We start from the raw sequence: 24,790 nt of genomic DNA, 5'->3' as shown, positions 1-24,790 counted from the left end.
TGGGCCTGTGTGGTCCAGAGGGTACAAGACATGCCATCAAAGCATGGCACAAGCATTTGAAGCTCAAAGCCAGGCCTGTATTGTAGTGGGTAGGTTGTATTTTCGTGTCATGTACCAGCAGCCTTTTCAATAAGGGTTGGTAGGAAAATGTATGTGCAATTTGTTGCAGGCTCGTCACTCACCTCGCCCTCCATGATTGCTATGCGGCTGCTTCTTGATTTTGCTGTTAATGGCCAGTTGCTGGTTTATTGGGGTTTTTTGCTGGATGTGGGTGTCGCAAATGGGCGGCTTCTTCGTATAAGGTACTGTGAAGATCTTTGGCTTGGGGCTTCTCGCGCAATGATATATCGTTTGTATTCTTGGATCGCAGAGTCTGCGCGCGCTGTTGGTATGCTTCTTCTGATGGATTTAGTTGTGGGTTTAGGATGTAGAGGGAGATCAGTCCAGCGTCATGGGCCGGGTGAGCGATACCTTGAGTCAACCAGAGCCCAAACCAAAGCGCAGGCGGCCCCCAAGCTTCACGATAGAGAGTCACGGGAATATCCACGTGATGCTGAGAAAGTGTGGTCCGCACCAATCAAGGGGGAAGCTCGTCAGAGCTTCCCCCAGTTTCTTGTCGGAGCCTAGCTCCGGGCCCCGATGCGACTACGGCCTTTACAACTGTAACAACTATCAATCACCTCGATCGATCTTCCATTGCTGATTGTCGCAACGCAATTACATCTGACGATACGGCAACGGCCTCCGTTTATTCCTCTATACTTGGAACACCTGGGACTCACCAGTCTCTAGCATAGAAGTTACTTTAACATAGCTAACTACCTCTCAACCTTGCTTGCTACTGTCTCGCTGGAAGCAAGCTGTGATCTTGACACCCAATACCAACCATTCACGACCTCCGAAGACATACTCAACGTCCTGTGGCCTACAGACATATCCAGAACTGCATTGGCTGAGCGAATCTGTACTCAGGTCACTCACATCACGACTGTCAACATGGCCGCCGATTCCTCCCTTGTTGACCTCCATGATGCGTCCATGTCAGATGACAAGGACGATCTGGACTCTCTCCCATCCATATCTACCGATGACATTTACTCCGATACCTCCGACACTGATGCTCAAGCGGAGTGGGAGCGCAGCCTCGAGCAGCTACAATTGATACTGACAATGATGATTGTCCCCTGGATGGGTAAATACTTTGGTCGCAAATTTGCCTACTGGAGTGAGTAATTGATTCATTCACTTATATCACCATTTCTCCAAGATTGATGAGTTCTCTAACCAGTCGTTGTCTAGGTTGGTCACGATACATGGAGTGGGCGCATAACGTCGACATTCGATTGACAAATAAGGCGACCTTCAAGGCGGCGGGTGTTGTGGAAACAGCGGCAACGTTATAGACATACTTCAAACCGGACGATCCGATCTCGATATGAATGGACGACCTGAGTAATATGCATGGCTTTCATACGGTGTTGGGGTATAAATATGCATATGTTTTCTTTCTTTTAATAATATATGATCCCAAATACCCTTGTTTTGTTCCTCTTGTCAACCAACAGACACTCTAGTACTAACAACCGGATATCCAGTGAAATCTTGAAAACCAAAACCGTCCTTATATTAAAGTTTCATTCACTGCATGATCATTACCCTTCATCCAACACCTGTTCTGAATGAACTACCCATCCCAACTCCCCTTCCAAAAGACAAATACATCTAACAATCCTGGTATAATAATCCTTAATGTTGAACGCTCTCTATGTCCTAATGCAACTTGATACCGGTACTCGAGAGTTGGTGATGCCCTCGGGCGGTTCTGGTGTAACGGGGCTAAAGGAAACACATACACAGTGTTCCACAGAGTTTGTGGTCATGACGCTTGCGCTGATGGTACTAGAGCAAACAGCCAACGTGATCATGACCGGGACCCTTGTACGCAGCTGAGCCGTTATATTATGGTTCTCTGATGTGCTTACGGCTCATCAGACGCTTGAAGAAATCTGAGACATTGATGGCCGTGAAGCGGCACTGCGAAGCGAGCCGTACTGATTGCGTGCAGTTCTGATGGTCAAAAAGAGACTTCCAGACACGCAGGCGAACAGGAACCATATGAAGACAGTGCTTGCTTGTAGTCGACGGCACCGTCCCTCATCACTCGCTGAGCCCCAGGCGATCCAGTCTCCAGGCAGAGCTTTGGGGTTAATATCTCCGCAGTTGACGACACGCAGCTTTGCTGCAAGAACAATAGCACCGATGAACGTGAAAAGAACAGCTATGCCATCCAACGGTAGCTGCATAAGTGGTTTGTCGAGAGCTGAGACAAAGAAAGCGAGAAGGCCGACGATGCAAACGACCCAGCAGACAACTGCGATAAACATGATAAAGTTGACGGCAGCCGTTGCAGAACCTGCGGCGTCAATATTTGACGCCATGACGTTGCCGATGAGAGCCGTTAGGAGGAGCGTCATGAGCAGAGCGACGCTGCGCAGGATCATCTGGATAAGGTTGTATCGCATGGTGGGCAACGGATGCTGGATAGCAGTGCTTGATAGAGTTGATACGAGGTGTAGAACAGTAGTAGCACAGCAGTCGTGGCACTATTCCAGATGTCGAAGCGACTGCACTATGGTTGTGCACCTTGTGCAAGGAGTTGATCCAAGTGTTCGAAGTGGTGATTTGCAAAGGCAGTCTGGCAGCGGCAGATGGACGGACCTATGATTGATCGACAGCAAAGCTGGAGCAATGCGGGGATGAAGATGTCTAGTTACCTCAGAAGGCTGCGGTTTTTGGTGGAGGATACATGTGGAGTTGAATTGAGTCGATTTGATGCGGTGTTGGTAGGGTTGCTTCTCGAGACGTCTGGTGATAGGGTCGTGGTGGGTTATATCGTTGCTGGCGCATTGCCCAAGCAACCGTTGACACTGAATAAACGCAGCAAGGGTAACTGTTGGAGGGGACATGGGGCTCATCTAAGCCTCTCACACATGTACTTTGTTCTAACCGCTCGATTGATTGCCGATACGAATACGCTAATACATGAAACCAGATTCTCAGATGATTCTAATACAATTCGTTTGCAAAGGTTCGATCAATTCGAAGTTTCTGTTGTATCATCACCAGCGGTAACCATATGGCATGAACCAATCAGAACCTACATATGCCCTTCAGCTGAGAGTTGACATTCCGTAACCGCTGGCATTAGGACATGTATGTAGTCCGACTTTGAATGAAAAAATCATCATCGATTGGGGGATGTGTTTCCCGCATTCTTCTGAAGCAGTCATGCCATGAACCGTTCATACATCTTCACAGCAAAGCTGCATGTTAGTCCATCCTCTAGTCAACAACTCCATGCTGTGCCCTAGAGTTACATGACACCAATCATGGTGGTTACGGTTGCCAGGTGAACCGGGCGGGTGTGCGTAACAAGAGCTGGACCACTTATACCTTAGTCAGCGGAAGTGATGCGATCTTGAGACAGAATCAGACATTAGATGCGACGACTACCTACCGTTCTAAGGAATCCACAACTGAGCTCTAAAGAAGTCAATCTGCTAGATCACCAGCACGCGTCTGCATCCCAGTCCTTCCATTCTTGAACATGGTGCAAACAAGAACAAGGGTATTTCCGTCCCTCCCGCTCCCAGTGATCCCAATCCCCTCCGTTATTTATTGGTCGAAATACTCGGTGTCTGAGCGCATGTGCATACCTACCAAGGTATAGTAGGTACTCAAACCTTTGATCATTCTCAAAACCACTACCAGCATCGCCCATTCGTAATCCATACCTGTCTACGGATAGGTGCCTCCCAAGTCTCGCCTCCAGCCAAATGGCTTAGGCAAGCTTTCGACATCCTCCGCCTTCAGCTAGCCATCGTAAGGCCATGACGCTGGGCCACTGAATTGAATTTCCCTCCTCACGGAAGAGGCACTTCCCTGTTCTGTCCAACTGCCGTCCGACATACGCTCATCCATCCTCTCGGGACCCATCGATCTTTACGCCATCAAGATCATCGTTCGCTGTCAAATCCCGGTGGCGCCTTTACCTTTCCAACCAGCCGGTTCGAGAAAACACCAATGGAATGAACATGGCATCATAAAACGAGGCAATTCGCTACTGCGCATCCATCGCAAAGAACCCTTCACCGCCCTCGCGGCTTGGCTGCTCCCCTAAACCATTTCCAGAAATCAGGGTCTAGCATATTAGCCCTAATTGTGTCTGTCACTGTTTCACTCAGCTCGAGACTGGTGGGGTTTGCTGTTGCTCAGCTGATTGGAACATCAACATATCTTCCGGTGAACTCAGTAGATTGCCCATGACGTTGGGGTTAATTATTAGGCTTGCACTTGATTCAGAAAGGTATGCATGCCCCAACATGTAAAAGACGTGCTACCCACTGTGTCGTAGATGGGCCGGATGGCGTTCCATGGATCTGCAAGACTGAACGAACCCATCCAGTGGATCACGAGTCCCGATAATTCACGGCAATCTGAAAAAGAAGGCCCAGGATGCATGTCATAGCTAGGTAGGCGGTCAGCTGCAAGACATCGTTCATTGGAAAGGGGCGGTCCGTGGCATACATAGCGCCAAATCAACTTGGCAGGATAGCAGGTCAACATCACTTACGCCATACCATCCATCCCTCGTAATTCTTCCCCTCATTGACAGCGTGCAGCCCCAACGCAACACCCACCGCTGCTCGCTATTGGACAAGGCCACCCTTGCTGCAGCTGTCAGCCCCTTGTGAGGACCAGGATACCTGGGTAGATCCGCTGTCATGATTCACAGCAAAAAGAGCCTCATCAACTTCATCAGTCGGATAGGTATCAAGGAAACAGCTCGGGAATCTCACATCTTGGTAGATTCAGTAGTGCGGCGATGTCGCTACTCACCGCTTCGATTCACTAAAACGCGTTGCTCCCACGTACCGAGCCACTGGTTCTCCCACAAAGTTTGTTGATGATGTCCCCCGGGCCCTTACCAGAAATCTAATAGCTGCCGCCCGCATTGTCAGCATAGCAACTTCGCCCAACCTTTCGGGTCCTTACTTCCACAGATTCGGGATATTTCATGCCCATCTCCGCCACATCGGGCTTAAACTCGCGGTCCAGGAGAAGAACTATCCACATTCGACATTACCCCTTTCTCTAGGCCTCTTAAGGTAGGTTGTTGGCGCGCTCCGTTGGACTCGATGTACTGGATACATGGGCGCTGGTTAGCAACGCCCTTTGATGAGAGGTGTGAAGCAAGTAAGACTTGCTTGGCGCGAAGTTATTCCATTGCTCGGTCTTGCCCCCGCCGTCATGCTTTTCGCACTACCTCACCCCAAGGTTGGACACTTCAACTTTCCCTTTTGGACCAGCACGCATTGCCTCTTCCGGAAGTCTTCTGGAAACCCCATCTTCACCTTCGTAACTGCTTGACACGTTCATGCTCCCCCGGGCCTCCCCGAGTATTAGAGTTTCCAAACATCAACTTACCGACTTTCTGGACTCTCCAAAGGTTCACCGCCAACGAAACTGGCACAGGGCTTGGCTTTGAGACACCCCTATCTAGGCATCCTCTGAGCCGCGATTCTACGCTACGGTTCAACAGGCGTTACACGCCCAAGCATCAGATGAAATACAATAGTGGAATCGAGACCGTCGGTAGTGACATTTCGAGATCTCAACGTTCGAACCAAGTGCCTTTCCCAAGCCTCAAACCGGGAATACCTGTCTTTTGGTGTCGGAAGCGACGGACAACAAACACAACGGTACCACTGGGGCAGCTGTGCTATTGATTTTCTTCAACCACGTGCCGAATGTCAAAGTAGATCGCTTCATAGGATACGGAATGGGGGCTTCAATTCCTCACTGGACTAGCTTCTTGACATTGTTTGGGAAAACCACGTATTTGATGCGCATCACCTAATGCCTGCCGTAACTCGACCTGAATGTTTTTGCCTACTGGTCCCCGGAGGTCGAGTCCGCAATTCCGGGCATCACGATGGTGAAGACTTGGGATTAAGTTTGTTTGGCTCAGGCCTGCTAATAGTCTGAAGATATACTTTCCTGGCGCGAGCGCTGCAACGTCCTTTCTCCGACATCTTGAAGCAATCAGCCAAGCGGCCGCTGTTCATCATGTCCATGAAAGTGTGCAAAGAGGAGCATCGGTGGCTCAAAAGTGAACTCTGTCTGTTCCTTATTCAGCCCGACAGACTGCCGGAGCTCCTGGTGCAGCCTCCGTTCTCTGGCGGTAACATCACCAAGACCTTGTTCCAACAGCGTCAGCCCGTTTTTGGATGCTTGGGTTCTGAAAAGGGTAATCTTGTGGCGCGACGTTATTGAAGCGGCGTTGTACACAAACGCTCAGTTTCCGCTTGTGGACCCGAGTTTGAGGCCTCGCTACAGCCTCTGATGCTGATTTCGTACAATATGTCCGAGCTGGAGTCATAAGAATCGGCCTACGCCTCGTCATATGAGAACATGTATCCCAAGGCAGCACATGAGGGGATTCGTCGAATATGGCCACGGCGGGTTTGGGTACTGTTAAAGCAAAACGTCTCATAAGAATCCATTCCCATGGGATTCATCTAAGCATCGCAAACGTTTGCCTAGAGTAGCCTGGGAGATATCAGAAGATTCACCATACCTTTGCCCAAGATACGTCACCACCTGCAACAGTCTTCCAGAGGTCTGTACTTTATCAGGAAACTCACTGTTAGGTGGCCTCGCGAGTACTTCTCAGTGGGTCACGACATTCACAAGGTTTGATCACGGCCACGATTGTGGGACGTTCTGGCCAAGCTCAGCTCAACCCAACACCGTAAAATGCGGCAGAGATGCATGATCAATGCCAAGGCCCGAGATCACGAGCGATATAACGGCGGGGCTTCTGCTCCCGCTGCCGCCGTCCCCGCCGTTATACATAGACTCGGCCGTACTCTGGACGCATGAAACGAGACTTATTCTCTAACGATATCTCAGAGATCTACACACGAGCGTTGAATGGCGTTGAAAGGAAATGATATGTCCGATTGGCATAATGTATTCTGGCATGTCCATACTGGTCTACACACCGACGAGTTAGTAATCCCAAACTCCTTGCCGGCCACACACGTATGCTGTGTGCTGCACTGGGGTGCTAGTGACGAGCTATCGAGGATTAGTGATGGAAGGGCAAACTCAAAGACACAACACCCAACACGATTATTTCTTGACGTTTATGCTGTCATAAGGTCCTTTGTTTGAGTTTGATGCTGCGTAATGTTCTTCCCTCTTATCAATCATATCCCTGTCCGAGCCAGTTTGCTGTTATTGAAATTACACCCTCCATATTCCTCCAACCATGATAACCAAACTTAAAGGGATTTGACTATTCGTCATACTGAATAAGATGCACAAACATGACAGTCCGAGTTCAACTTCGGTAAATTAAAGTTAACGACATGGTCTCCTTGAAGAGAGCACGATCTCCTGAATTGATCTATATGCACTAAATCCAAACACGAATGGCTAAGATGCGCTTAGTGGTATATCTATAGTACAAAGAATTTTGCGAGGTAACAAATGGCAGCAAAAAAAAAAAAAAAAAAATACAAGTAGATAAAAAATGACTACCACCGCGGTGAGCTAACCCAAAAGGTAATCATACGGCACGACAAAAAAAAAAGTATGGGAAAAAGTATGTGCAGCGACTTCGAACACACGGGAGACTGCCAGCAGCCAGAGAAGAAAGGGTTCGGCAAAGGCCAGAGAACCTAGGGGCGATACCGAACAAGATATACAACAGAGCATCAAGAATCGAACAAGTGTCAGTTGTGAAGGATGTGAAGTGCCAGCGAGTCAGGAACAGAGTTCGCAATGACGAAAGTTTGAATGCTAGAAACTGCTTGGCTGTCCAAAGGTCCGCAGTATCCTTCATGGTTTGAGACGATGCGACGCGGGCTTGACCTTCACGAGTCAAGTTGGCTGAAAGAAGCTTGAAACAAACACAAGCCCGAGGTTGAAAGCCGCGCCACTCCTCGCCACTGCACGACGAGGTTCTGCAGCCCTGCGAGAAATGTCAGGATGACTGGGTTGCATAGAATACAACACCAGCCATCGAAGCTATGTCGCGGCCCAGTCCTGGCTCATCACAGAGAGAAACTGGAAATGTTGTCGGAGATTGGAGCCACAAGGAACAGAATAGCGGGGCACCATGCGAATGATGGGAAATGGATCCAATGCTGGTCAAGACCCACTCAGTTAACGGGCTCAGGAACCGGGTTTTGGAGGGTTGTGGCGGATCATCCAGGGCTGCCAGCAAGTGGAGTCGAATTTGTTTAGGTGACTCTTTGCCTGGTCTTCGCTTTATCCTTCTATTATCTTTCTCTGTTCAAGTTGGCATGACTTGACATTGCTGATGGCGTCCATGGCTTGCAGAGTTTGAATGCGTTAACAAGTCATGCTGAAAGACACCGTGGGAAATCCTGTTCCAGGCCAAGAAGGGACAGGCTACTTGCTCGTTACCCTCATAGCTCATGCGCCTCACTCTTCTGCAGTGTACTTGTATCCTTGGTACGGGCCCCAAAGTTTCAGCTCTCGCTTCTTGTTAATATGCCGACTTTGCTGAGCAGTAGGTATTAACAGGCAGTGAGTCGGAAATTCGGATGTGTAAATCAGGTTTGGGCCAACCCTGGTTGTCTCTGTGGATATTTCGATGGGCAAGGGTATCGGCGTAACCCTGGCTGTTCGGTGTCGTGCTTCGTTGGGTAAGAAAGGGAAAAGAAAAATCGTCTCTTGTCATCGTTTAGCCGTGTTGCTGTAGTAGGCCGCTCAATGCGCAAGAGAAACCCTCCATATATAGAAGAGCAGAACAAAGGGTGCGGAAGACAAAGCCGCCTTATGTAACGAGACCGGGTGGGCAATCAGGCATGGGTGTTGTCCCAGTATCGCTTTCGAGCGCTCACTGCCATCTTGTTGCCGAGGAAGCGGTACTGAAAGAAGTTGAAGACAGCGAACTCATCTCGAGTCATGATATATGAGTCGGGATGCATTTTCACCTTCCCCCAGATTCGGTCTAGAGCAGCCTCGAGTATCTTGCTAATAGTAGGGTCTGATGAGCCATCAGGGCTCTCCCTAGCAATCTCAAGAGCCTGCGCGACACTGGCATCTTCTTGTTGGGAGCGTCTGTGACTAGCAGCTGCGGCGGCCATGTCGTTGGCGTTGAAAGAGTCAAGGGCGTATGTGTTATTGATATTGGGGTAATGTAAGTATGGGACTTCTTGCTGAGACTGTGGCCTTTGGGAAGAGACAGGACGGATGGGGATATAGTAATAAGGCGGGAACTGAGAATCATGGGAAGCGACGGACATCATGGTAGCACTTGTACGTCTAATATAAGCAGGCGAAGTGGATGGGGTTGATGCAGGCGAGTCGTGCATGTATCAAAGAGAGACTTCCAGGCTAGGGAGCTGGAAATAGAGCTGCCCTTGTGGAAAGTAGGTTACTTAGACAAGTGGAGAAGTGTGATGGGGGAGGGAGGGGGGGCGAGTGGCTCGTGTGGGTTGACAGGCTGAAAGTGATGAGATTAATGCCTGTCCCAGATCTGGAACAACGTCTCAAGTGGATCGAATTATGACAGGGGTCAACGTCGTCCTGAAGGTTCGCTCCAAAGAACTATAATGCGCGGGATGTCCTCTTCTAGGATGGTAGTGGTGCTGTCGCCTGTAGGTGGTAGGCGTGACACGGGTTCGATCCGTCTGTCTCGGGGATTTTGAGTTGGCGAATGTCTTACACCGGCACAGATAGTTGCTTTCACTCTATCCAAACAGAGACCGAGTAATGTCGGCCGTGGGAAGGGAAAGGGTCGGTCCTGGTCCTAGTCTTGGTCTTTGGGTTGCTGAGGCCCTTGTCACTTTGATCCTGGTAAATGTCCCTGTCCTTGCTCTGTTCTGGTTTGTCTTTTTCCTTTCTCGTCTTGTCTGTGTGACTGATGACGAGGAGTAGCAAGAGTGGCTGATGTGTGTATGGATGCTCGTTGATGAAAGGTAATTGAGACGGATGGGCAATAGCAAAACCGAATTCTAGATAATAATACGACCTTACAAGCGTCGATCAATGCTGAGCAACAAAAAGTAAGTTGATAAGGTGTGTTTCGTATGGTGAATGTGGTTGAATATTGAAACAGGTTGGTCGAGCAAACCAACCCAGAAATCCGGAGTAAACGGCTTTCTCTTATAGATCCAGATCACACAACCGCAATGGCTAACTGGAAAGAAAGAACGATTATGGTTTCCCTCCTCGGCTTCATGAGCGACAAGCTCGCCAAACCGCCACCCTTGAGGTGTCGATAATATCTTGTTGTCGTTTGCCATTGACCGCGCGTTACGTAGGTTTACCTTTTTCGTGTGTATTCCACTTTTTCTTATCCCCTTGAACGCCGACGCCATAGTTGTTGCCGTGATCGACCCAGGGCACAGGGGCGTGTGTGTCTGAACGACCCAAGTCTGGATGACAATTGTCAGGGAAAAGAACAACATAACTAGCAGGAGGAAATAGACGAGAAAGGGGACAACCACAAAATCAGGCAGGGGGGAGGGGGGGGGCAAAAGAAAAGAAAAAAAGTCAAAAAGCCGCCAAAGCAAAGTATACGCCGTACTCACTACTTAGCCTAAGGGGATTGGGTGTATGGTCGACAATTTTGGTTTTCTGGTTTAAGGTTTGCTTCCCTTGGCTTGGGGTGTAGACAAGGGAGTGTCATGATACACCATGGGTCCAGAATGGGAATTGACCCAGCCAAGGAAGGACGGAGAGTATAGGAGACAAAGCAAAAGCGAAGGCAAAAAGGAGACTACGCCGTAACAAGAACCTGGCTGCAAGTATACCAGTGGACGGGCCCAAAGTCTAATCGCACCAGAGAGAGGGTCAGACAGATCAACAGGCTCCAGACTTCAAACTTCAGGCTTCAGACCCTCGTGAGACCAGCTCCGGCGTGACTCGGCCTTGCAAGGAATTTGCGGACTACCTGAGTAGCAGTCGTGGCTCGGGAACCTGACCCTGGTCAATTTTGGGTCGATTAATTGATTAGTAACTCAACTCGCAGCGCGCGATGTAGATCTGCTTCAGATCTGGGTACATATTCCAGCAGTGGCGCGAGACAACGGGCTTTTGTCTCTTGGACCCGTTCTGTATCATGTCGATAATGCAACCACTAGGTCGTCTTCTATGAGACGCCAATTCAAAACAGGGCTGACAGAGGATCAACAGCGTAGCGCTCAGAGCATGCCCTGGCCTGGGACTGATGTTGACGTTGAGATTGACATGACTGACAGTTGTCAGTTGTGGCGGAGTGGGGTTTGGTCTGACCTATTGTCATGACCCGTCGTGCTTGTCCTGTATGTGTGTTCAACGTTAACGTTTGGAAGTAATTGTGTACTGGTTTGCCGGTTAACTTTTGATTCTGGTTGTCCATGATGGAGATGGCACAGTGGAGGCCATGTTCTGTAGCATGATCCGTGGGCCCTGACGTCTTAGTCAGTCCTATGTAATAAGGTCTCGCCGAGAAATGGATGTAGTGCCGACTGGTTCCCCGATCCGTAAAAGTTTCTTTGCGTGTTTTGAATCTTTCTCTTTTACCTTTTCTCTCTTTTTTTCGCTCTGCTGTGCCTTTACTAGGGCTCTATGATGTTAGTTCAGTCTCCCGATTTGGGGATGCCTGAAAGAGAAAAGCCCCCGTGGGGTGCTCAATACGGAGCTCAATAGCGCTTACTCAATTGGTATAAAGGATCAGGAAGGTACATGTCTCTTGGTCTCAGCAGCGCGGCAAACATCAAGTACACGCATCCCGCCTGCCCATGACCGAAAAAGCCACGCTAGTGAAGCAGTAGTTGCCTTGTTGGGCTTGATAGACTTTGGTACAGGGACCTCGTGTGGAGTTGGAGCTTGTGAATCTCGAATGGGGGCCTGGATCTCATACTCCCATGTTGATGATTTGTGTTGGCTGAGCTCCGTAACCTTCTGATATATGCGGTAATACGGATGCAATTCCGTATAAAAATGCGGTGAAGGTAGTCGGATCCATGGTAAAGTTTCAGACATTGATCAGAGGCGGGATTGCTCTCCCCGAGCTCGTGTGAATACCTAAAATGCCTGATCTCGTGAGAACATCGTACCAGCAGTACAGCCCATAACCTTGATCGATCCTCTTTTGTCTTGGGGTCATAGATATCTACTATGTATGTAGAACGAGTATGCACCGCTCCTAGGAGAGAATTCCCTGTGATACTCAGCTCAACTCAAAACAGCCCTACGTGTTCTGCACAGTAGTTGTTCCAAGCCCTTGGCGCTTGGTCAACGGCGCCATCCACCTGGCGTCACTGAGGACGACCCTTATACCCACTATGCTTCTGGATTCTTTCTAGTACCAACACCAAGCTTCTCCTTTCCTCCCAGATTGAGCTATAGTCCATTCCTTTGGCTTTCGTCCCTGTCGATTCCATTCCTCAAATTTCCAGAGTTCAGCCTCTGCGGGACCAATGGAAAGTGGGCAGCTCCAAGAAGAAAAGAGTTTCCTCCCAATATCAAATACGCCATTGATTCTAGTTGTCCTTTTTGGTGTCGCGTCATCATCGGACTTTCAGGGTTTATTGTAGCATACCCAGCGTTATGACATCACGTCAATTTTGATTGATGGCCTACGGTAGACGCACTGTTGACATCCATCCAGATTGGTGCAGTGCCAATTACCACACAGCATTTGGCAGCTCGACGGTGATGTGCCGGGAATGCAATGCAGGCAGTCCCCACGCCATTGTTGTTCCTTGAGACAGCGTGAACAAAATTGCATGCATGTGCATGCAGGCAGCAGGAAGGCAGGCAACCCGGCAGGCAACGGGCCCTGTCATTCGGCCAGCCCTTTCATCTCTCAAGAGGTTTTCCTTTTTTCTAAATAGGGTTTCTGCGTCTTACTTAACAAACCGCTAACCTAATGATTGAACGGCGGTTGGGCTGCAACATGCAGGTTGCCTGCTCCTAGCACACTAGCCCACCAGAAAGTTTTGCACTTCGTCATCTGCACCTACTCAGTCTTTGACAGACACTTTGACGATGAAGAGAGCTCTTTGTGCAAGGCAGATTCGAGATGCAAATTTGGTACTTGAGTACCTTGCTCCGTACTTACATAGAGGTTTCCATTTGCTTGTGCCGAGTCTCCGCTCTTCATGCCCCATAACCTCCGTCCTTCTCCACTCAACGCGGGCAAGGATTCGGAGACTCCCTTATCCAAGGGTTAGAACTTTGAGAACTTCGCCTAAAACTCTAAAACTCTGAACTCCGCCAGCCTCGGCATAGAGCATGTTTGTTCATGGTGTTGTCCTTTTTGGTACTTGACAACACATCGAGGTTGCATATAGTGATTTATGTAAATGTCTCACCGACTGTTGCTAACTCTCTTGAGTATGCACTGCTTCGCACATCTGTCACGCGCTTGTCTCTGACGAAGGGGGCGCTTGCTTATCTAGTCTGGTACTATCCGAACTATATTTGTCGTGGTAATTTGGTTATTCGACTTTCCTGTCTTGGCGGCCATATGATTGAGTCAGCCGTGCTTCATCTCCTTATCACCCTATACAGTCTAGCAGGCAATAAAGCGAGCCGCGTCGACTAGAAAAGAGATCCATACCACTATACTTTTCTTCAAAATATTTGGCTCCGCTTAGCCGGCTGGCTTCGATGAATTGTCAGTCTTGAAGTAATAAGAATGAAAGACATCATCAATGGCCTGAGGTCCCACAGCAAAACTCACCTTCTGCTCTCCAAGCTCCGACCAAACTGTAACATTTTGAGGATCCAAAAGTTTGACTTTATGACTCCATCTGGACACACATCTCGTGTAGTCGTTCCAGCTTTTGGGGACAGCAAAGTTTATTCGTGTCCAGAAAATTTTGTTGAATGCCACTATTCTATTGTTCTGCCGCTAGATACTCTGTGTTCAAGGTTATTGGGCACATGAATAGAATATCAAAGTTGAAGGGCTGTGTGCGTGGTTGTTACATACTCTCAGCAGGGCGCCTAATACGGATCATCGCCAAGACATCAAGCTAATGTAGCGATCAGTGACACCTCCACTAAGTGGCACTATTATTCCCAGTCTCATTTCCATTTCTCTCCGACGTTGCAGCAGCCTGACTCAACATCGTCATAAGTGTGCCCTGTGACCTTTGAGACAACAACCAACACTTGCTATCTCTTTGCGTTGAATTGACCTTTTGTTCTCACCGGTCCGGTAACTATTGGCGATGCAACAGCACCAAGGCGTCATCACAAGTCGCTATTTGGTACACAAACACACTTGTTGCTTGAGATGGATGCTGGCCCGGCCCTCTTCCGCAGTGGTCCACAGGCTGTTCCGCTCCAGTTCCAACTCCAGATCTCTTTGTCCCGAAAAACATGTGGGGGATCATGATCCATGTGATTGTCGATGCCAACCCTGACGCTCCGGAGTTATGGCTACCCACCTGAGCCAGACCAGGCCATGCCCTGGGTGCATGGTGAAGCACAAGAGAATTGGCGAGCTACGCGCCGGGTCAACTACATAAGATTCCCGTCCATGGAGCGGCAAAGTCACGAATCAAAAGGCTAATGGAACACTTTAGCCTCTCGTCCCCAGCTTCAGTTTGATTTCGCATCACATTTCACAACCGTCGATGTCACAGTGGCCGACTAGTACCTTGGCCTTGCTAAATAGGAGCCACCTTTTCCTACGTGGCATGGCGAATCGCCGCCTGATGGTTGAGCCAGACGCTTTTCTCAGTTTCTGCTGACGTTGTGATTGTAAACTGTCAGTTTTAAACAACCATTCATTATCTTGAGTTCCACTCGCCCTGTCATGTAATTTCCACGAACCGTGCACTACTGGACTAGGTGTGTCCACCGCTGCTTCATCGCCAAACTCTATTGTCAAGCACCAATTGTTCTCCCTGCTTTGTTGGATTGCTTGCCTCCCTGTTTGCTTGCTAAGCCTTTACTACGTAGTACGTGAACTGGATGCTCCACGTTTTGTTTGAGCCGTTGGGTTGATCATTGCAGGGATCCCTTGCACAGGCAATCGCAGGCATAGTTGATTGCCATCTATCCGTACCTGGGCATCTCGATTTTTATTTTATTTTGGCTTTTCTCTTACGGTAGACAGTTTATTTATCTCGCTGATGGCGAATTGATTACCGTTCTGGGCCGTCACAATAAGCAAACAGTGCATCTCAACGGCCCGGGTTTCAGGGCTTGGGCTAAGAAAAAGAAAAAAAAAAAGAAAAGAAAATGAGTAGGGGGGAAAACACCAAAAACCCAAATCAAGGTTTGAATCACGAGAACGAGAACGGTGAATGACATCTCGCGTGCGTCTAAACATTGCAAGGCCAACAGCGGATCACACTATCAGGCCCGCTTCTCGGAGCCGCTGTTTGGCGCCGATTAGGTGATGCACATTACATCCGTGTGTGTGTGTATGTAGTGCCTATCACGGAAGGTGATGTATGGGAAATTCAGGAATTCGAGGGAGTGAGCCTGTAAAAGGCAGGTTTTTCTCCAAACTCCAAGGTGGACAATGCTCAATCACAAGTCTCCATGCATATCATCAAGCCCACCTTATCGAAAACCGCGGAACAAAGCCAACCCTGGTAAGTCCCACCGCTAAGAGTCAGGCACTCGAAACAATCGCCAACCTAACTGGCCGTTATTCCCGTTCACTAAAGCCCGCCCCAATTCTTTGATTACTGCAGGGGGGTCAACGTTACCTGAACCTTGAATTTGAACCCTGACTTTCTTGACCTGTCATGCATGGATTAATGGAAACATGAGCGCCCGGGACTAGCTCCAGTTCTGGATGTTCAGAGACAATAGGATCTTTTTACTTTCGCACCAACGAAGATCTCCACTTCCTCCGAACGGGTTTCTTTCCAGTCTTTTATAGATCCCCGAAATCATGAGGATCCTTTCGCAACTCGCTCGGTCTTTGCTATGACATCGGCCAGGGCAAAGTCAATCTGCTAGCAAACTGACTCTTGAGCCTGAATCGTACGCCGTGGGTCAAACATGGTTGAGACAGGCTGCCAAATCCACAACCAACGGCCCTTCCAGAACTTCTAGCCGCCTTCTTCTCTTCCTGTTGCCCACAATTGACGCCCCGCTCGCTGCTTGTTGAATTTCTTGGCGTTTCGAGGCCCATTCTGGAGTTCTAGCCGCCATCTCGAGAGAATCTCAAACAAAGCCCCGTGGGAGCACATGGCGTTGTTCAAAACGTTGCGGTTGCAGATCTATCGGCGCACTATCCTCCTCTGGACGAAAGGCACGCCAAGCTTCTTACGACCATTGTTAAAAGTCTGGGCTTCTTCACGCCTGTTTCCTATTGTGCGATTCAGATCACTCCTATTCGACGCCTCCATGTTAGAGTTCAATGGCTTATGCCATCCGAAGCCAGTTCCTGGATACGCTTCCAACTACAGTAATTCTGTTGGCTGATCACTGGCTCGGTGCAGCCGATTTTGCTGGATCTGTCTGAGGCCCGGATGTTTCATCCCGTGTGATTCAGCCACAGGAAACAAATGCCCAGATGTGTGCTTCAGAAGTAAGGAGTTGTACTATACAATCAAGTCTATCCGTCAATAATTCCAGCCAACACCAAGGACTATACTAATTATACAAATACCGTGTAAGTGGCTTACACTCCAAGCCAAGCGTTTCAGAAATGGACCGTTTCTGTGTTTGGAGGCTTGTGAGTTTCCAGTCTCGAACCGTTTAGATGCCATCTTTGACCAGCTAAGCCTTCTTCTTTCCGATCTTATAGCCCCATGATCGAAGGATCTTGACGACCTTGGGTGTTAAGGCGGCCGTTAACGGCACTCGAATGAAGATGAAGCTCTTGTGAATCGCGTACGCCAGCGCCAGCTGAGTTGCTAAACCTGTCGCAGATTGAGTCGTTAGCCTTTCTCACCAACTGAGCAAGCGTTCTCTACTCCCCACATCACGAGCAGTTAGGAGTGATGGGAAGCATCTAATGATAGTACTCACTAGCATCGGTACGATTGCGTTCCTCAGCCTTCTCAACACCCCATGTGGCCATCTCCATCTTGTCACTGATATCGTCATCGCCAAGTGCTCTCGCCTCAGCCTTCTTGAACGACTGCCAGTAGGTGTGCCAGGCCTCCCGAACAGTATCGGGAATCATCTGCTTGATTGACGACATCACACGATGTTCGACCTCGCCTAATTGCGCCGGCGGCATCAGTTAGCAACCCACTGAGAAAAAAGATCCGCACGACCTCGTTGACGGATCTGGGTGAGGCCGCGGCAATATCTTACCGATTTTATCAGCGCCAACCATTCTAACAAACAGGAAGCAGAATGGGAAGTCGAGAACGGTCAGCCCGAGGTAAACGCCAACAGTGACCCAGCCGTATTCCTTTGTAAGCTTCTTGAGTTTGGCGGTGAGGCCCTTTGGTTCCTCGGCTTGGCCAACGGTCGGCTTCTTGTTTGTCTTGCGCTTTGTGGTAAATCGAAAACCACGCCTTAATACGCCTTGGAGCATGCCTGGTGTTGTCGTAGAACCGATCCCGAAGCGAGCGCTCCTCAGTCTGGCCATTACACTATCCCAAGGGATGGCCTTCCATCTCAAAAGCTGACGCGCGGTCTTGTTTTGCGCCTGTGATGTAAAGAGTCTTCTCCATGCGCCATTCCAGGCTGCCTGTTGAGCTGGTTGGCTGAAGGCCCGCAAAGGCGCACGCACGCCGCGAACAGGTTGTCTTAACATGATTGTAAAATGAGGTCTCTTTAGTCACAAAATCTAATGCCCTCCTGACTCGTGGGTTTACAGTCGAAGAGAACGTGGTTGAGAAACTTCGTGATCGGCCGAAACGGATGAGAGGCGATAATTAATCGTAACTGGTCGGAGCTTTCGGATTTAATGTGTTGGATTCAAGGAATTATAAGATGCGGGAAACCAGCCAGATTCATAATCAGAACATCGTGACTCTTGATAATGAATTTGCAAACCGTAATCAGGTTATCTTGCCGTTTTCTCCCGAACTCGTTTGGTAGCAGGCAGCCCGTCGTTCGAGAGAAATTTCTGGAGGTTCGGCGAGGTGACGATGATGCGAAATTGCGCCACGATCAAGTCCAGGTTAAGCCACAAGTCGCTTTCGTGGCTGTGGCATCACGTGTTTCCTCATCACCAATGTACCTTAGCCTTGGAGGTAGAGAGCAACTGAGATCTTCTCATCACAGCCATCCTTTACTCTGCAAAGCAAGTGACTCATTTTGAAACGGTTTTTCGGGTGAATAAATCCTTCAGCGACTTTGTGAAGTTCCGTCGAGTGCATTGTCTGAACCCCCAAGTCTCGGGCCAGGTCTTCAGGATGAGGTTACCAAGTTGTACGAGCAGAAGATGGGGACTGTCTCAAGCTATGATTGCCTAATTCTGAAGCTGACGATTGTATGGAATATCTTGTTACCTTTGCCGTATTTGCGTATGCAGCTATATTGGGGTATCATCGGTAAGATACTAAAGCAGTTGGTGAATATAACCTACAACTGAGAATAATTCAGTAAATAACTTCGACTACAGTTCAACTGAACACTTCTAAACACAAGCTAAAATTGAGTCCGTAAACCCTTTGTGTCTTGAAGGTCTCGTCTTCTCGGTTCCATGATAGGATCTCGTGTTGTTATTAAACATTTCTCGCCTTCCAAGTCGCTTGATGTAAGTCAGGGGTAGCATGGCTCTGAGTTACTACTAGTTGTCAAATCGCATCTGGAACATAATCTGCAGTGCAACATTGCATGGTGGTTTTCATATTTAACTCTGTTCGGGAAAGAGCGAAGAGGCGTCATGGTACTCTGCATCTTGGCGTATGACGGCCATTGTGTGATGGTGCTGCAAGTGGCTGCTCAGAAATATGAAGGGAACATGGTTTTACTCTCGTCGACTACACACAGAGGTATCAGGGGGGTTCCTATTCGAATCGTGATCTCCACATTAAGACATACAAAGAAACTTGCATAGGTACAGTTCAGCTCAGTGTCCAATACAAGGAAGTTGCCCGAAGAAACCAACTGTTGCGAGCACTGCTTGGCAGTGATATCGACTCTCGATCGGTATTGTATCACTTCACTTGACGTTCTTCCCCGACTCTTTTTCAAGCAGCTCCTATACCTCTTGACTCAAGGTACCTTCGTGCAATTCCAACTTTATTTGCCGGCATATGTACGTAAGGTACCTACTTAGGCATGGTACATATGAAGTGAGCCTTCCTCTCTCATTCTTTGCCAGCTCGTCCACTCACTCATTTTTCAGCTCTCACAATCAAACTCTTACAACCTCATTTCTCGATCACGTTTCTATACTTGGACTTGACGAGTCCATTTTGGCAGAAGAATGAAGGTGTTCGAGTGACATACTACAGATAGAGGATTCCGACCCTATTTCGACAAACTTTTAGCCGCATTCGCCCATCACTGTCTCCTTGCGAATTCTCCGGTTTCTCTTCACACTCAACGGATGGGCTGAGTTGATAACAGCCAATTTCCCACTCATCACCGCTGGACAGAGCCATTGATTAGCTTCATCTCACTCGTAACACTCTAATCACATCAAATGCTAACCATGCCAGCTACCATCACATACGGCAAGAAGAGAAACAGAGGTATTCTGAGGACGCTGGGAACACGTCGCCAAAGAGCCATACCAAAACCTTTACTACCTGATCGGTTGCGTATGTTATCCCACATGTCTTTCCTGGTGAATTTCTAACTGTTTTAGAAGCAGAGTTCCATATAAACAACCCCCCCAAGCAAGCATCCCGGAAGAGAGAAATGGTTGATCCGCAGTTTGCGGATGAAATGGCAAGCTGGTTACTAGACGATTCCACACCAGAGCGCCTCTCCAGTAGAGGAGAGAACTTGTCTCCAAAAAAGCGCCGGACCACTACACCGAGGAACTCGCTTTCGATTGATAGCAGTCAAGCTATCTCGCCGCTGGACCTCCCTTCACCTATCAAAACACCACTCAGAGCTTTAGATAATCACCCTCGGACCTCCCGCATGGGCAAGCACTCGCCACCGAAAGCCCTGGGAAGAGTTCCTAGACGAGCTGCCACGACTGGTAGACACACGGATACGTCACAAAAGCGACCAAGTACAAGCTTACAACGCCGCCATGGGCCTACGAGATCGCTGTCTTATGACCCCCTCAAGTTTCACCCTACGAAAGACTTCGCAGCGGCAACATCTGTGGTGTTCAATACCTGTGACAAGAATGCGAGAAACCGTGTTGCAGAAGGGTGCCAGATTCCTCACATCCAAAACCGGTGTGCCGCTGAAGAAATTACTGGAAAACTGGCCGCTATGCTGGCCGCTACCAATGCACTTAAGCCTTCGCCACAACAGGCCAACTGCTCGACCTCAAGATTCGGGCGTATGGTACCGTCGAAAGTACGTGCAAAAGTCTCGAATGCTTGGGATCGCTTCCATCCAAAAGTCATGAATCACGAAGAAACACAAGCTCCGGCCTTCCCCCCCTCAGGCGATGAACAAAGCGATAGGTGGATTCGAGGGAGCATTGTTCTTACTCCTCGCTCACATGCACGAACTGAGAACGCATCTCCGATTAGTAACATTGAGCTCCGCTTGAATGAAGGGGGCAACCTCAATAAAAGCAAAGTCCAGCAAATCGTTGGAGGTCGCGTTAACAGAAAACCATTAGCAGACGATGGGAAGTCCCTCAGAAATGGAAAACTTGTGGAGGATCCATTCTCTGAACGAGCTGATAGGCGAGCTCTAACATGTTTCGAAAACCGGCTGAAGCAAGGTTCAAACGATGGTCAAAAGACGCCTCCCCCTTCGCTGTGCAATCCATTCGAATCCGAGAAGGGATTCGACGACAACATTGAAGATAGGTTCTTGAACAGTACACCAGTCGGATCTTCAACACCTCGGATTCTAATCGTGCGGCCATCAACATCGAGCAGTGGCTGCTGCTCCGCGGTAAGCGATATGCACACACCAGAAAAGCATTGCAATGTGAAATTGGGATCTTTATCGACGTCTGGCCGAAAAGAAATCGGGCAACACCACTTTTCGGGCCATAAGCTTTTGGATCCTGGTGACGATGTATTGGTTAACTCGGTCACTCAAGCTCGACGACTTTCGGAGAAAGCGAATAGAAACTTGCATATCTCTAACAGGATGAAGAAACATCCGTCACCCAGCAAAAAAGCTCTAGAAAAGTTGGATCTCCAACTCCAGCAGTATACTCATGTTCGTGTCTCTGAACCTGTCAAGCACGATATGAATGAGCTTGGAATGGAATCTATGGACGCAAGCCCATCCCTGAAGGCATATGAAAGGAAGAGATTGAGCTTGACTCGTCTATCGGTCACCAATATTGATGAGCTGGTTGATCCAGTGTGCGGGAATGTTCACCACTGCCGAGGCTCCTCAACATCAATGCTCCAATTGGTACGAAGCCCCTACGTGCTACAAAATTCGGTCAAGTTGCACAAGGACATTTGGCTGGCGCCACCTTATCGCCCAGCTGGTGTTTCCCCTTCTGATATGGACGAGTTACATTAGCAAGTTTGGGGCACACGGCCATAGTCAGTGAACCTTTGCGGTGGTCTGAAATCATCGCAGGTGATGGAAGCCCATGAGAATACTGGCACAATTTGTAATCAAGGAAGGGGCCAAAACAACAGCAACCATTCTTATATGTATTAAAAGCAGGCCCAAAGGCTATGTGGTTAGGGCGAGCTGCGAGATTGTGATAGATAAAGTCACCGGCGGCGGCAATGCGGATTTGTGCTTGTTTGTAGCAGTATAATAGATCATACTATTCTTCTCAACTCCCAGTGGAGGGTATCATCGCTATCATAATCATACATGTTCGTGTATAAGTTCATTGTCCGTTATTCCATACTCCGTTTGACTTCCAGGATTTCCTGTATCCTCGTATCACTTGATGACCACTTAACATGACAAGTTACTTGGGATGTTTAATAGCGGTGGTGGCGCGCACCACGACCATCGGTGCCACGCATGCGTCGAGTGCCAGCAGCCTTTAATGAAGTTAGTATACCATTAACCCAAGAGCTGTGAGAACGAACATACCTTGACGCCAGGTCGGCGAGTCAAACTACCCTTGAGCTTGAGGAGGGCACCGCTGACCTTGTCCTTCATGGAAGGTCGGCGCTGGTGGTGATGAACAGGTGCAGTGGTCGTGGCATGAGTTCGTCGACCAGCACCGCCGCCAAACATGCCGCGGCGACGGGGCTTCGTGGTTGTGGTTGTGGTTGTTGTAGTATGACGGTGAGAATGGGCCGGGGCACGGCGACGGGTGCTAAAGATGGAGCGACGGGGCGCGGTGTGACGGTGAGTTCGTGTGAGAGGCATATTGAATGGTAGATTGTATGGTAGATTGGGTATAGATGAGTGTTTTAACGTGGATTGAAGGGAGAGTCAATAGTGTGTGTTAGTGTTAGTGTTTGTGCTTTTGTGGCCTGTTGTATTGATGATTCTGATGCCGATATTGAGACTGGCTGTAACAGGATATTATATACACATTTGAATGGTTGCGCAACATAACGTTCTTGAGCATGGAACCATGCTTGGCCAAGAATTATTGCATCACCTATTACGATCATTGATGAAATACGTAGGGAAGCCTGGTCAGCGGATCTCGTTGTCTGCAGATCCAAAAGAGTTGATACAACTATTAACTAGTATGCTACAGTTCTAACTTGGACCCTGAAAGAGGGAATGGCCATAGAACCCTTGATGAGGAGCAAAACTTGGAAATACAGTACACGTAGGGAACGAATCGGCTCTTGGTCTACAGGACAGTGGCGGAACTGACGTTTTAGAGATGTACTGAAGCGTCACTAGATGGGGTGCAATGGAGTTTAATTGGTAGGCGGGTAGCGGACCCTTGCTCAAGATGCAGGGTCCAACGGGTTCCCAGACAGGGGGTCCTGGTGGTGGAGGTGATGTCATAGGGCTGCAGATGATTTTTAGGGAGTTGCATTAGATTCTGGATGAGGTGCTCAGTCGAAAATGACTGGCTTAACAAAGTTGAGAGAGGAGGAGTATGTGAAAGTTGGTTATTGTTACGTCTATTAATAGGACCTATCATTTCTTGTCCATTCAAGTGAGATTTCGAGATGAAATGATGATGATGATGATGAGCAAGATCGAGATGGGCAGGAAGATCAACTATGACAGGATTACCTAGAAGGGAATACCCAATATTTCCAACTTGCTTAGGTCCCTTAGGTCGCGGTATCGAGCCATATATGTGATCAACTCAACGTATCCTACCACAGACGCAATAGAGATCGTAACATTGTACGGTGGAACACCTCATTTTAGCCAACTTGAACCATTTCCAATACGACTCTGCTCAGCCTTCAGTAGGTGGCATCGGCCATGGCATCGCTAAGCCCGCAAGTTCTTCTTGATGGTCTCCAGATCCTTGGTTGAGAACCCAAGGCCCTTCACGTAGCCACCCCATCCTCCATACTCGGCTTCAACACCTTGACCAAAGGCCTTCCAAAAGCTCGGGCGTAGGCTAACCATGTTCCAAAAGCCAGGCTCCTCAGTGCCCCTCACGTCAATGTTTGCCAAGATGAACACGAGTAGACGCTCGCGGGCTGGCTCGATTCCGATCCGTGATAGCATGTAATCGAAAATGACGTCTTCTTGCTTTGTGCCGGCAAGGGTCTGCAGGAGCCCTGCCATGACGCCTGTGCGGTCACGGCCAGCTATAGCTCAGTTTTACGATTAGTTTCACACCTTTGAACAGAAACATGATTTCCTACCAGTGCAGTGAAAGAGAAAGGGCTCGTTCGGTCTGTCCCTCACGTGTTCGAGGACTGCTCGGATAGAGGGTTTGTACGCCGCTATGACAGCCATCAGCTGCTCCCTCCAAGCAGTTCTGCCATCATCAACAGCGAAGTCGGCGGGACTAGGCTGAGGGTATTCAGCAACACGCTCGCAGAAGACAAACTTGACACCGGTTATTTCTGGACTGGGATACGTAGCTCGCTCTTCCTTGCTGCGAAGATCAAAAACAGCTTTGACATTGGCAGTGAGCCAGGCCATAGCTTCTGGGTCGGCGGCGGCGGCGTCAAGCATACCAGAACGGAAGATATGCCCAGGACGTATGGCGCTGCCAGGAACAGCACCCAGATCGCGGAGGTTGATGATCGATTCAGTAGGGATGAAAGGTTTGGAGTTGAAAGCGGCCGTGAGGGTGTCGGCTGGAAGGGGCTCTCGAACGTGAACAGCCACGATGGACTCGAGTTCAGCTCGCGAGAGAGCCATGTTTAGGTTTGTTCTTTTCTTGTTTATAGGTGGCCAGATTGTAAAGATGACAGTTATCGTTACTGTTGTTGCTGATGTGATAGAGATGGATAGGAAGCTTCCAAAAAAGTCAAGCTGACACTGTCGGATCAAGTCTGCCAGTGCCATGCGGTTATATAGGCAGTTCTAGGGAGGCATCTAAAGATATAGATAGGTTGCCTACTCAGTGTATCAGCCCCGGCAGCATCTTTTCTGCCGTAAGGTATTCAGCCAGTAATTATTGCAAGTCATCACAAATACGGACTCCAAGTCTCTGTCGCCCATCATTTGAAGACCAGTGGAGCTTGGTGTTTGAGAGCGAGCCATAGAGCTGCTATTCGCAGCACTCATGTATCCTTGAAATTATATCACATGGGTTCACAGTTGTGAAATTAACCAGAGCTTAAGAGAATCTGGTGTGGTGATTCAATCAAGG

General features: G+C 48.9%; 7 protein-coding genes across 7 annotated transcripts; 2 read left to right on the top strand and 5 right to left on the bottom strand.

Annotated features, from left to right (window-relative positions):
- The first annotated feature begins 897 nt into the window (after positions 1–897).
- On the top strand, positions 898–1,535 carry FOBCDRAFT_35998 (uncharacterized protein). Its single transcript, XM_031184250.3, has 2 exons — positions 898–1,225; positions 1,300–1,535. The coding sequence occupies exons 1-2, from the start codon at positions 997–999 to the stop codon at positions 1,401–1,403; spliced, it is 333 nt and encodes a 110-aa protein (XP_031039892.1). The 5' UTR covers positions 898–996; the 3' UTR covers positions 1,404–1,535.
- Positions 1,536–1,596: 61 nt separating this feature from the next.
- FOBCDRAFT_35995 (marvel domain-containing protein) lies at positions 1,597–2,916 on the bottom strand. Its single transcript, XM_054704651.2, has 2 exons — positions 2,775–2,916; positions 1,597–2,718 (listed from the first exon to the last, which is right to left on the bottom strand). Exon 2 carries the CDS (start codon positions 2,520–2,522, stop codon positions 1,989–1,991), a length of 534 nt encoding a protein of 177 aa, XP_054560626.1. The 5' UTR covers positions 2,523–2,718; positions 2,775–2,916; the 3' UTR covers positions 1,597–1,988.
- A 5,724-nt stretch (positions 2,917–8,640) lies between these two features.
- FOBCDRAFT_293304 (uncharacterized protein) lies at positions 8,641–9,344 on the bottom strand (the record flags this gene model as incomplete). Its single annotated transcript, XM_054704650.2, has 1 exon — positions 8,641–9,344. One exon carries the CDS (start codon positions 9,342–9,344, stop codon positions 8,898–8,900), a length of 447 nt encoding a protein of 148 aa, XP_054560625.2. The 3' UTR covers positions 8,641–8,897.
- A 7,438-nt stretch (positions 9,345–16,782) lies between these two features.
- FOBCDRAFT_240056 (uncharacterized protein) lies at positions 16,783–19,250 on the bottom strand (the record flags this gene model as incomplete). Its single annotated transcript, XM_031184243.3, has 4 exons — positions 16,783–16,925; positions 17,035–17,229; positions 17,326–17,765; positions 19,243–19,250. The coding sequence occupies 4 exons, from the start codon at positions 19,248–19,250 to the stop codon at positions 16,783–16,785; spliced, it is 786 nt and encodes a 261-aa protein (XP_031039885.3).
- Positions 19,251–19,528: 278 nt separating this feature from the next.
- On the top strand, positions 19,529–21,591 carry FOBCDRAFT_319585 (uncharacterized protein; the record flags this gene model as incomplete). The annotated part of the gene is made up of 2 exons (XM_031184242.3): positions 19,529–19,733; positions 19,781–21,591. The coding sequence occupies exons 1-2, from the start codon at positions 19,616–19,618 to the stop codon at positions 21,589–21,591; spliced, it is 1,929 nt and encodes a 642-aa protein (XP_031039884.3). The 5' UTR covers positions 19,529–19,615.
- A 419-nt stretch (positions 21,592–22,010) lies between these two features.
- On the bottom strand, positions 22,011–22,524 carry FOBCDRAFT_293302 (uncharacterized protein; the record flags this gene model as incomplete). Its single annotated transcript, XM_031184241.3, has 2 exons — positions 22,126–22,524; positions 22,011–22,073 (listed from the first exon to the last, which is right to left on the bottom strand). Exons 1-2 carry the CDS (start codon positions 22,405–22,407, stop codon positions 22,011–22,013), a joined length of 345 nt encoding a protein of 114 aa, XP_031039883.1. The 5' UTR covers positions 22,408–22,524.
- Positions 22,525–23,448: 924 nt separating this feature from the next.
- On the bottom strand, positions 23,449–24,336 carry FOBCDRAFT_135344 (protein-tyrosine phosphatase-like protein; the record flags this gene model as incomplete). Its single annotated transcript, XM_031184240.2, has 2 exons — positions 23,449–23,774; positions 23,832–24,336. 2 exons carry the CDS (start codon positions 24,334–24,336, stop codon positions 23,449–23,451), a joined length of 831 nt encoding a protein of 276 aa, XP_031039882.2.
- Positions 24,337–24,790: the final 454 nt, after the last annotated feature.

The sequence above is a fragment of the Fusarium oxysporum genome, chromosome V (assembly GCF_013085055.1).
Source record: "Fusarium oxysporum Fo47 chromosome V, complete sequence".
Taxonomy (NCBI): domain Eukaryota; kingdom Fungi; phylum Ascomycota; class Sordariomycetes; order Hypocreales; family Nectriaceae; genus Fusarium; species Fusarium oxysporum.
The sequence above is the reverse complement of the archived record's forward strand: the minus strand, read 5'-3'. Positions and strand labels throughout refer to the sequence as shown.